This window comes from Gobius niger (genome assembly GCF_951799975.1).
Source record: "Gobius niger genome assembly, chromosome: 12".
Taxonomy (NCBI): Eukaryota; Metazoa; Chordata; class Actinopteri; order Gobiiformes; family Gobiidae; genus Gobius; species Gobius niger.
Genome location: NC_136863.1, coordinates 16901682 through 16914795, shown reverse-complemented (window position 1 = coordinate 16914795; position 13114 = coordinate 16901682). Strand labels below are relative to the sequence as shown.

The 13114-nt window shown below is 38.2% G+C and overlaps 1 protein-coding gene across 2 annotated transcripts in view; it reads left to right on the top strand.

Annotated features, from left to right (window-relative positions):
* The window catches only part of LOC306971140 (guanine nucleotide-binding protein G(o) subunit alpha), an 84952-nt gene extending 72185 nt beyond the window's left edge, over nt 1-12767 (top strand). Inside the window, exons 7-8 of one of the 2 annotated variants that reach the window (XM_079567297.1) lie at nt 7505-7658; nt 11178-12767. In XM_079567297.1, the coding sequence (XP_079423423.1) occupies nt 7505-7658; nt 11178-11365 (342 nt within the window). In that variant the 3' untranslated portion in view covers nt 11366-12767. Of the gene's footprint in view, nt 1-1016; nt 1220-7504; nt 7659-11177 lie in introns of those variants that run through there. The other variant, XM_079567298.1, reaches the window with a different exon arrangement.
* Nucleotides 12768-13114: the final 347 nt, after the last annotated feature.

Sequence of the window (13114 nt, the reverse complement as noted above, 5' to 3'; positions counted from 1 at the left end):
CTTCAATATATACAGGTGAATTTTTAAACATCCAGACAAATTAATTATCTTGTATAGAACTACTGTCATATCCAACCTTGGCGAAACTACATGGTTTGTTGTGAAACGTCAGCTTTGAATTAAGTGAATCCAGCTGGTTTTGGTTGATAGGCCTCTGCGGTGTACTTCACACGATAATATATGCTCATTGGATTGCAGTCTATTTCTGTCACTGTTAAAAGTGATTCGAGTGGCCGTGTGCCAAGTAGCCAATAACAGCCACAGTTGACAATGACCCTGTAAATCTGGCAGCGTCTTTAGATGAGTCAGTCAGTGTGAATACTGTCCTTCTTACTGGCTCCAGAAACTGTCAGTTTGTTTGGTTTTCTCAATGAACCCATGCTACGTGTTTTAAGTCATTTTCAAGTGAGGTCGATAATTTGTCTTAAAATGCGTAAATAGTTTGACATTTATCAGTTGGAGTTTGGGCTGGGTGGTTTATTTGTAATAGTTGTGCTTCTCAACGCATTAGCTGCAGTGAAGGTGGAAATGATACAGTGTTTTTTGCAAATGCTTTCTAATTCCACAAATTCATAGCTGTTGCCTCATGACCCATGTTAGATCATCGGCCTTTATTTGAAGCAGCAGTCTTCTAATTATTCAAGCAAACTGAATAAGATCCAATCCAGTTGTTGCTGTACGATCTGCTTACATGACAAAAGCTGTGTCCTTATCAGCGGTTCATTTGTCAAAGTGCTGTCACTTTTTGTCTGAAAACGTGTATCATTCATTATATCTCGGCTCCTTTGCACAGCCCACTGCACACCAGTCAGCGCACCTCAGCAGAAAGTGTGCTGAGCCAGACAGCCAAAGGTTATGTTTTTGTGAAAATATCACAACAAATAGTGCTGATGTGGGAGACGTAAGACAGGGCACCGATAGAGAGCTTTAGATGTCGACAAAAAGGTTCATATATTCTATTGTCTTACAGTATGTGTTTACCACAGTTAATCAGCAACTTCTTCTCTTCTCCCTAGGTCTCAACACCTATTTGGATGGGATTGACTACATTAAATCTCAATATGAATGCAAGAACAAGTCTTCAAACAAAGAGGTCTACTCCCACGTCACCTGCGCTACAGACACCAATAACATCCAGTTTGTCTTCGACGCTGTCACTGACGTCATCATAGCTAATAATCTTAGAGGATGTGGCTTGTACTGATGATACCATCTGGTTTAATGGATGCAGGATGAGGCTATGTTTGTGTGTCATCCCCGCTGCCTGATTCTCTCAACACATTGCAGCAATATTTTAGTGTGCCTGGAGGTCTTTCCCTTTTAGATGTTTTTTAAAATCTAACCTAACGATGTTTCTACACCTAAAATAGACATTTTACGGTTTTACAACACACGACCAATAAAGCCACATCCATTTTTTTTTATGTCGCTAGTATTTTAATAAGTGCTGGGCTCAATAAACTTGCCAAATCTTCCAATCCATTATCAAAGCCACATTGTTATTATGTAGCAGTTTGCATTCAATACTTTTTTCATCGTGATGTCCTAGGGAATTTAGCCAGCGCCTCAGTCACTGCACTGAACCTGTGGAACAAGCAGATTATCAAAAGTACCGCGACAAGTGATAATCCTGCTTATTTATTCATGCACTCAGGTGTCTCTTTTGTTTAGCATAATGCAACATTAATTATGTAAATCCACACTTTCTACCACTTTGGATGAGCCAAATTCACATCACATTCATTGCAATATCAGAACTTGTTATAATGTCTAATGGTTTTAAGAAATCCATTTGCCTTCACAATATTGTTTCTCCTCGTGTTGATTGATTTCCTTAAGCTGTCATGATGCACAATGTACAATACTATCACTCAAACGCAGACTGCAAGAGCATTGATTTTTACTGAGCCCGTGGCATGTTTATATGAAATCTGTATTGAAGTGTCAGGTCCAGGCCTTTTGTTACAAATGGAGGGCTTTGCTTTCTGCTGAGTGAGTGTTTTGTGATGAGTCGTGGTGGCGGAGGTCTGCTGTTGTGCTCCAATGATGTCAGCTCTGTTCGCTGTGATCGGAGATGAGAGACGTATTCCCACAGAGCTGTCTGTATATGATATTGACATTTACTGCATCAGAGTGTGAACTGAACAGAAATCCTCCCGGAAAAAAAAAGTTGGAGCAGATTTCAGCCATTACATAATTTTCCTTGTAAGTTTCCATTTCAAAGTAAAGCATTACAGCTTAGATCTGATATTAGTACAAAGTTCTATGCATCTTAATTTCTATCGGTCTTTTTTTTTCCCCATCAAAGAAGGTTAGGTTTACATAAGCCTTCAATGTTTGGCTGGTTTGTTAAACTGTTGGCAGCGTAACAAAAAACAGCGGTCGACATGGTGTAAATCTGTAAGGGACTTAAGTTTGATGTTGGCAAAAACATGAAGCAAATGTTAAATTAATTTAAACTTCAGTTGTTAAGTTAAGAATTATTTTAGTTTAGTTTAACTTTTACAGTATGATGTGCGTATTGTTTGGAAATATCTGAAATCATACATTATTTAATGTCTTATTGAGAGTATGCACATTTTATATCTAAATAGAAATTTCAACTAGGGATGAAACAACAAATCGACAACTAATCTATTATTGAAATAGATCACAAATATTTTAATAATCGATTAATCGCTTTCTACTGAACACAGAATAGAGCAAAAATTGCATGACAATACAACATTTGTATTTTTTATGAAAAAACACTTAACCTTAAGTTTTGTTTTTAAAGTTAAGGTTTTTGTACATTGTTTTTTAAAACATTTCATAATTATATGTCTGTGTCTCATCCAATAAGAAATCAGAATAAGCAGCTTCTTATGAACATTCACTTGAAGTTTACTCAAAAACCGCTCAAATGGCATCACTTTAGCTTTTCGTGGTAAAAAGTCTGAAAAAATAAAATGTTCATACACCTTTCAAAGCCAAGCGATTTATTGATTTATTATCGTAAAAATAAGCAATAGATTAATCGATGACCAAAGTAATCGTTAGTTGCAGCACTGCCCTTAACATTGCACATTTTGTGGCAGATAAAAGAACAGTATTGCAGATTTGCCACTCAATTTTCTGCTTTTGCCGTGATGGAACTGCCATGCTGTTGCCATGTTATGTCATCACACACACAGCCTCTATTACATCAATGCACATAAATATAAACCACATTTTTAAGCCGTTACTCACCAAGTACTTTTGTACTTAAGTAATTATTTGGGTTATCAAAGTAAACAATTGTAAAGTATCCACTCCACCCACCTGCCTTAATCGTCTCATTTAAACAGATAACATTTTGCACTGTCTGACTCTACCACATCTGTGCCATGATTTTCCAATTAGCCACACAGGCCCGGAGCTGATCACTGAACACATGCAGTTGTGTGGCTCTGTGTAGCATCTCTGCACACTAAAGGTCAGTGTCTGTGTGCTGTGTGAAAGCAGCAGCGGCCCATGGGTGTCGAGGAGGAGTCGGTGTCTGCGGATTAATTACCCAGAAGGCACCTGTCTACCCTTTGCACATGTGCTGTAGACAGACTGGTGCCCCCATGGGATTTCAAAATGTCACAACACCGTACTTATCACTGCCAAAATACTCAAGGCCTCTCACTTCAAATGAGACTCACTTTTTAGTTTTTCAGCTTCTATTTATAGTCAGATATAGGAATGACTATAAAATATTTTGCTGATGTCAGGAGTGGGGATGACATTATTCAGAGCATGTTTGTTTTTTCCTTTGATATGCTGTTGGCACTTTACTTCTAATTATTACTTTCAGACCTTAGTGATGGATACGTTCTGCTAAATTTAGCCACCGCGTAAATATGTAGCATTTCTTACAAAAAACATTCACCAAAAATGGATGCATTTATTTGTATGTGCGGTGTAGTGTAGGTCTGAGCAGGAGCGTGTGTACAATCCAACCAGCATCTCTAGTAGTGAGCTTACAAGCTCCAATTCACGGGGAGATGAAAGGAAAGGCCTGCATTTGTAATTGCCCTCAGGTGCCCATCGGATGCGCAGTGAGCTAGCTTTGTCTTCCACCGTCTTTCATGGCTGTTCTAACCCGCGGCACTAGGCAGGACGTCGTCATTATTCTGCTGTACACATGGCAAGATAGAGCTGTTACACTAAGATGCTATTCAAAGTGCATTATCCTTGTGATTAATCAAATTATGTTAGCCTTGAGATGTTGTTTAGTCTCAGTTATGATTATGTTGCTTTTAGACCAAAACCTTACAATAACTCCCACTATTCAATTGGAGATGTTTATTGAGAGTGGCTTTAAAATTATGCTCAGACCTTGATGGATTTATTGCAGCAGTTCACTTTTATTAATATTATTCACTGTGTAAAATATCTCACATTTTGTTGGATACTGATTGTAATATTTCAACAATAATAACCTGAAACATTACTCTCTGTACATAAAGCAGTACTATGTAACTCATGCCCCTAGCAGCCATAAGCGCCACTGCAGGTGTCCGAGCATGTTGCGGTTTAATTGTCCATGAGAGTAAATACTACGCTGATAAAAAAAAAAAAGAGACAAAGGGAGAGGGATATTGTACATCCAATTACACAATGGAGATCATTTTTTTCACTCAAACTTGGCTGTAAATACTGTTTAAGTGGTGCTTAGCCCGCAGTTAGCTTTGCCCGTTAGCCTGTTAGCTTGTTCTTCGTGATTCTATCAGTGTGTATTGGTAACTCTGACCCGGTGCAGGAAAGCTGCAAGTGTGGTTTTCTGCCCAGAGACACCGGGGGAAATGAAAGACCCCCCAATCATCCCATCAACACGTGTATTACTTCCAGAGGGAAAAGGATTTATTAAAGTAAACAAGTTACTTAGTGCTGCTTTAAAGGGGACATATCAATCCAAATTGATTTTATTAAGCTTTAACCATGATAAAATAAATATGTCCACGCTAATTTATATCCTCATGGTTATGGTTTTAAGTAGGACTATAAACATTTTCCTGCTGAAGTAAAATTAAGTGCTGATGCATATTTCATAGCATAACATTTGACTTTTCTTCAAAACCCAAGCCCCTCCTCGGCCAGGGCACGCGTCATGGTTTCCATTTTAGCACACTCCCTGAGAGTGAGTATTGATGCACTGGTGGAGTCGTCTCACACTTCCTTTATGTAATACATCATGGTGATGGATGATGGACCGCCAGATCTGCTGTGAGGTCATTACTATTGTATGGAAATGCATTTGTAAAAGTACATGTAATGTTTAATTCACGCTGGAGTTTTTTTGTGGCTGATGTAGTAAATTTAAAAGCCTGGGACAAATAGATACAAGTTGTTGCTTTTGATTGGATATCTGAAGACGGCACTTGACTGTTTTTTTCTTAGGTGACTCAAAGAGAGCTCCATAGGCAGACACAGTGAATCTTCCTTCATTCTAGACACTTAATTACTCCAGGGAGTATTACATCTATTACATCTTATGTTACAAATTAACGTAGTATTAACGTTAAGTGCCAGCAACTTCTGTAGTAAAGTGTGCATGAATTAAGCAGAGGACTAGAAGGTTGAGAGGTCTGATATTGAGTTGGGGGAAAAAAAAACACAAAATACTGTGGTGGCACTAACCAAAACTCACCCTCACTTGACTTGTGTGCATCACAGCTAAAATGCTTAGAAAAGTCACTGGTAGATAAAGTGTCATATATAATGCATGCCACTTTCACTGTCAGCCCACACTGTGGCATCCTGGGCCACAGATGGACAAGTCGGAGGTTGTTTTCTCAAAATACACATGTTAATACTTTAATATTATAAATGCCATTGGTGCTTTAAAAGCTCAAAATTATCAATTAAATACATTCTGTCAACCGCACGCTTAATAAAGTGTTCTCCACTCATGGGTAAGGATAACAAGCAGGACACAGGGCAGAATCTACAGATCAATTTAAAGACTGCAATTATTTAGGTAATGAATACAAAGGTAATATAAACTAGTAAATGAACTTTTCCATTGGGATTTTTAATGTGAAGTTTTTATATGTGTGTATTAGTTTAGCCGTTAATATTTCAGTCTTCTCTCAAGGGTCAGGTGTACGTTGGTAAATTTGTCCTCGGCATTAAACCCATCCTTTGGTGCAATTCATAAGGAGCGGTCGGTATCCTTATGCTCCTGGTGACCCACCCCAGATGTGGAGCCAGGCTCATGGTCAGAATCACATGGCTGGAGGGTTAACCTATCATGCACGTTTAAGTGCTGGGGAAACCATATCACCTGGTGGAAACCAACGTACACCTGGGGAGAAGATGCAAACTCCAAATCGAAAGGCTCAACACGGCCCGGGGTCAGAAATCTGGACAGTTAACTCAATCTTGATTTAAAAAAAAACATAAATGCCAAGCCGAAGTGTAATGTTTCTCAGTAAAAATCCGATTAGGTATTTTTCCAAAATTGTGCAGCCCTATTGGTGCTCGTTATGATCGATTCTGCCCTAAAGCAAAGCCAGGTGAGAACTACTGCTCTAATAGGCCTACTACTTCTTTCACTCTAAATCATTTTTTTCCCATTGTGGAATTGTATTACTGGTATTCTTGCTCTACTGTGGGTCACATAGAGGAAGTCTGAAGCCTCCAGGCACAAACCAAGCCATAATGGACTAGTGTCGAGTGCAAACTCAGTGTTAAAATACCATTGCCGCCATTATCTGTTTATTGCACGTACAAGCCGTCAGATAAATGCGAGGTCTGCCCGTGTCATTGGCCGTCTTTGTCCATTGCTGTACATATATGTTGTGTGTGTAAAAGGGGTGGGGTGTTACTGAGCACTGTATGTCTGCTGTTTCTCCCTAGTTTCTGTGATAATTTATTAAGATGTATTTATACTGAGTCAACAATAAAGCACATCACATGTAACCATTCTTGACTCAGTTATTGTGCTGTATGTTCCCATCTTTTGTGCATACAGTACATTTCTGCATAATTCAAGTCACACTTTGTATTGAAATGGTGGGGTTATGATGAATGGTGGGGTTTTTGAACTGTGTAAAGCTGAATCTTTTGCTTTTTATCCCAAATGTGTATTGTGTATCCGTGCAGTGCATATAGGGGGTTATATATCAAGACAGGTGCTATATAGTGAGTGCAAGCTGGAAAATATTATCTGACTATTAGTAAGTATGTTTCACCAAATATACCACATAAAATTGCCTGTATTACAGTTTTAGGGCCTCAACCTGATGATGTAAATGAGAGAATGCTGCGTGAATGAAAAAAGAATAATTGACTCTTGACATCTATGACATCTGTGTGCACCACTGAAAGATATCCGAGTTGTTTTGCAAAGACACGTTTGACTCAGTAATCCTCTGTAGAAATGAAGAACGCCTTTGGACGAGCTGCTTGGAAGAGGTGGCAAGCTCCTGATCCACACTTAAAAATCTTTCATTGTGTTTTAAGTTTGTAACAAAGGCTTTTTTTTTCTCGCTTGCAGAATCGCATGCATGAGTCTCTGATGCTGTTCGACTCCATCTGCAACAACAAGTTCTTCATCGACACCTCCATTATCCTCTTCCTCAACAAGAAGGACCTGTTCGCAGAGAAGATCAAGAAGTCTGCCCTCAGCATCTGTTTCCCCGAGTATACAGGTAAAACAAAACACAACCCAGAGACGGTGAACCGAATGACCTGGCAGGTGCAGCAAATTGGGCCCCTACTCAACACAGAAACGCAGTGAAGCCGTGTGCTACTCTGTCCAATTACCGGGAACATAGAATCTGGGGTGAGAGTGCCATAGTGCAGACACATATTTATTATGCTGCAAAATGTGGAAAACGGAACAAAAGGCAAAGGGGCTATTTTAATCCAGGCTGCATTAGCATGAAAAGATAACTACACAATTGCAGTCTTAAGTGTTTTGTAGCATAATGCCATTTTATGATACAACAAACATGGCCTAGAAACCTAAAATTGAGTTTGCATTCATTTGCATTGACTTTGTGGTAATTGCATTCTCGTTTGTACATAATTGCCACCAGTTTAGGTAAGGGCAGAAGTACAAAGTAAGCAATTTCGAGGAGTCTGTGTCTGGACTCCATTTGGCCTTACTCGTGATTTAGTTGTTGTTGTTGTAGTATGTTTTCTTTTCTTTGCCACACAATCGTGACTGCAGAGGGCCTTCCTGTTAGTGGGAAGATACTCTCAGTCTTTATCTTAAAAACGTTGCAAAACTTAAGTAAAGATAACTGATTTAACACGTTGTCTACTGAAATAACAGACTTAATGATTAACAAAGACAAAAATCTCCAAAATGTGCTGTCTTGGTAACCAGCCACTTGGATTATGAATACTGTTGCTTTTGGAGGAGCCTCTGTAATGACTCATGTAAAGCGCTTTGTGACAATGTAGGTTCTTCTTCTTCTTCTTCTTCTTCTTCTTCTTCTTCTTCTTCTTCTTCTTCTTCTTCTTCTTCTTCTTCTTCTTCTTCTTCTTCTTCTTCTTCTTCTTCTTCTTCTTCTTCTTCTTCTTCTTCTTCTTCTTCTTCTTCTTCTTCTTCTTCTTCTTCTTCTTCTTCTTCTTCTTCTTCTTCTTCTTCTTCTTCTTCTTCTTCTTCTTCTTCTTCTTCTTCTTCTTCTTCTTCTTCTTCTTCTTCTTCTTCTTCTTCTTCTTCTTCTTCTTCTTCTTCTTCTTCTTCTTCTTCTTCTTCTTCTTCTTCTTCTTCTTCTTCTTCTTCTTCTTCTTCTTCTTCATTATTGTCTTTTATTATTTCCATTTGTCGACTGGTTGTGTCTTTGTCTGTTCCTGCTGGCTGCACACAAATTGCCCCTCGAGGATCTAATATTCAGTTCAATTGAATTAAATGGATAATAATCATGTTTTGATATAACACAGGAGACAAACAGTTAGTCTGCATGCCAGGGCTGTGTGAATGTCATTAAAAGGTTGCACTGTTCTCATAGCATGCTGGATGCAATTAACAATGTTCTCTTTGTGATGTTAAGTTTATTTTTGTTGACTTGTGGCTCTCAAAGATTGTGCAGAAAAACAAACAGAAGTCTCTCAACAATGCACGATGCAGTGGAACTACTCATTCAATTTAAGGGGAAAAACATAAAATAAAGCTTCACAGATTTGGGCTTTTAGATACTTTTTACTTTTGTTGATAGAACCATAGTGAAGGACGTGGTTGCAGTAAACAACCCTGAAAAGCCCTCGCTCCGAGTCTCTGCCTTACCACCTCAAATTTAATGTGAAGTGGCATCATCCAAACCCGGTGCACTCAAACATTAGCGCTGTGCAATTAATAGAAATGTAATCGTCTCACAATCTGACAACAGTAGTTAATTATCAGCATTAGTTTTTAACCACCACAATATGGAAAAAGAAAACTGAATAGAATCATATTAATATAGATATTAATATGAAGAATATAGAAGTAATAAGAAAAAAGTGTGATTTATTTCTTTTTTGCCTAGACCTATCGTATATACAAAAAAAAGTTTCCCGTTTTCAAACCTCCCCCAAAAATGGAACTTGAGTTACAATATTAGTCTCCACCAGGCTAATGGTGTTAGCATCAGAAGGGGGATCAGATGCCACGCAGGGGTTTATTTGTTTTCCTCAAATGGTGTGAACGCACAATACAGGAAGGGGCTAAATGGATTTCACTCTCCAACGAGTTTAAAAATAGGTACAGTCCCTTTAAGGTTGCTGCAGTAGCTCAGGCTACGTTAAATAAATATTTACACTGCTGCTGACACAGGTCTCACGTCCGCTCCTACAGGAAGTCAACATGGCACATCTGGCGCTCTCACCCATATCGCCTCTGATTTTTGCTTGTCCTTTACAAGTGGAAAATTGAGAAAGGAAATTTAGGGCTGTTTTGTATCTAAAAATCCATCCTAAAAATGCATAACTAAGAGTTTTCAGATATGACTGTACTTATTAGTTTCACATCTTGGTTCTGGGAAGGATATTGACTGATTGTAAGCGTCACTTTTTGCATGCTCCTAATGGATTCTTGAGTTTGTTGATGCAGACGGCAAGTAAATAATCATTAAAAGTTAAATTTAAATCAGAAAAGTATATAAATAATACAATGCAATAACAAATAACAGGGGTGCTACTGTGGAGACTCGGGTTTGCATTCTCACAGCAACGGGTCCTGGGTTTGACTCCCGGGATGTGTGGAACTTTTTCTCTCTAGGGTTTGCATTTCCTGCTGCTAAAACATATTATACAGGTGAAACTCGGAATATTATTATATTATTGTTAAAAAGTGCATTCAAATCTGTTATTCAACTTAATCTGTGAAACTAATATGTGATAGACTCATTACATGCAAAGTGAGATATCTTTAGCCTTTATTTGTTATCATTTTGATTATTATGGCTCATCTTGTAAAATTCAAAATCTCATAAAATTAGAATATTTTGAAAATGTACTGTAATCATCAAAATTATAAGAAAATAAAGGCTTGACATTTGTCTCTTTACATGTATTGAATCTATATCATACATTTTAAGTTGAATTACAGAAATAAATGAACTTTTGAACGATATTCTAGTTTCCCGAGTTTCACCGGTATAACAGGTACATGTTCTCCAGGGCCAGGACTCCCCTGAAAAAGACATTCAGAAATCTCAGTGGCACTTTCCTGGTTGAATAAAGGTGGAAATCAAACATTTGAGTGAACATTCTTTTAAGTTCTGATTCTGGATACCAGAGACCCCTCCCTGAGGAACTCAGACTTCACCAAAATGTTTCATCACAATATGAGTTAAACACATTGATTACTGCACTTTTTAATATTCCAGCCAATAATCAAACTGAAACTATTGATGAGTTTTTACTATAATATTCAATAAGTTTTGTAGGTTTTTGTTTTTTCAGATGACATTTCTGTTTACCATAAAAATGGAGTTGTGTGCATCTGTTAGCTGCTCCCATTCTGTCGTTAATGTGATGGAGTGCTGCAGTATGGGGGATGTGTTTTATGGCTCTGCTTGTTGTGCTGCCGTGCTCTGAATTAAACAGAGCTTTTGTAATAATAAGCCATTTGTCCTGAAAAACATGGAAAGTATATTTGGTCAGGTTTGAGGCACGTTATGTTTTCCCCAAAATAAAGATAATGCTGAATGTGTGTGTGTGTTTCTGTCTCTGTTTAGGGCCCAACACCTATGAGGACGCAGCCGCTTACATCCAAGCACAATTTGAGAGCAAGAACCGTTCTCCAAACAAAGAAATCTACTGTCACATGACCTGCGCCACAGATACAGGAAACATCCAGGTGGTGTTTGACGCCGTGACCGACATCATCATCGCCAATAACCTCCGAGGCTGTGGCTTATACTGAGCGCGCTACGTCCCCGCCCCCCTCTCCTCTCTCTGTCCCGCCCCTTCCTGCCCTCATCCCTCCTCTTCCTGTTCCTTTGACAATGCTGTGGAAATGATGATGATGATGATGATGATAATGACGATGATGACGATTCTGCTGATTATTTAAAGAAAAAAGAAAGAAAAAATGCAACTAGGTACATATTAATAATGAGGAAAATTAAAAAAAAAAAAATAGGCATACGTATATATAAATATATATATATATAATGTTTTTAGTTCTTGTCTTTTCTCGCTCCGACTCCTCCAGATGTTCTTGGCAGCAGCCAGGCATAAATTTGTTAAGTAGAAACTCAACCTCGCGGCCATGGAAACTTGTTGAACAAAGTTGATGAAAGCTTCTGTTTCCTCGCGCTCTCTCGTTTCCAGTTGTTGTCACTACAACAACAGCTGTATCTCTTTTTTGCAGATTTGTTATTACTTTGAATATGACTTTTGTTTTATTTTTGTTGATTGCGTGTATATTTATTACAGTCAGATTTTTATTCACGTTTGCCTCACCTGACACTGTCATAGTGTAATACTTTATTATTTTTTGCCATAAGTTTGTGACATGTATTAACACATTCTAAAGATGTGATCATCGTAAAAAAAAAAAAAATAGCACTAAATCTGCAGCAGCGTCGGCCAAACCTTAAAACACAAAGACCTGCTCAAATATTTTTAACTATGTTTTTGTTTACATTCGATTTTATAGCTGTTCAGTGAGAATTTTAATCTTTTGTTTTTGAGATTTTGTATAATTTTACCTTCCATTCTTCAAATATGAGCTGTTTTTATTGGCAGAAAGTCAGGCTTTCTGTCCAGGGCCTTAACCATTAGCCACCGCTGGTCACGCCCTAGCCGAGAGCCAATAGAAAATGTGCTAAAAATCCGATCAGTGCCATTGAACAGAGGTACTGTATGTAGATAGCTATGCTTTTAGAAGCACTTCACTTATCACTGTTAACCTCTAGACCTAACATAACCATAGAATCTCCTCACTTTCTGATTTGTCATTAATTTATTGATTTATTTATTGACCATTCCCTCACACACTTCTCTGTATGCCATACTTCCACTAAGCCTTTTACGTCGCCTCATCTTTTATCTGTTGCTTTGGTTCTTGCATGGTGTCCTGCTTCCAGATGGGACCCCTCTCTTCTCCTAAAGCCTGACACAGATAGCATGAGATACTCAAGCTTTTGTATAAATAGACCAGATATTGCAGTTGACGAGCTTCATGTTGACACCGTTCAGAATAGTGACAAAATCTTTGATAAAAATCGTAAAAAGATGTTTAAAAAACACAAAAATACAAGGTAGAGATCACAGGGGTTGAGAGACCATTGGCTTCTGAACAAGAAGGGGCGGGGTCAGCAGCACGAGATAATTAAAAAAAAATGCAAGGGAGGCTCTTATATTATTTCTACTTTACTTTTGGAATATTGAGCCTGTGAAAAGGGTAAAGGTAAAATCTACAAGCTAATATTTTCACAGTAAAATCAAATATAGTAATCCTTCACGAACCTTTTTCTTGTGCTTTGTAGCGACTGAACTTTGTTTTCTCCCGTTTTTTAAAAGAAAACTTAAGATGTTTTGCAGAGTTAGCCGGTAAAAGCGCGACCTCAGACGTGACCCCGTGTCGTTGTGATGCTATGAACTGTTCCACTTCCTTTTTCGAACCATTTTTGCCTGTTTCCCTGCATTTAGAAAAAAGACTTAAAAC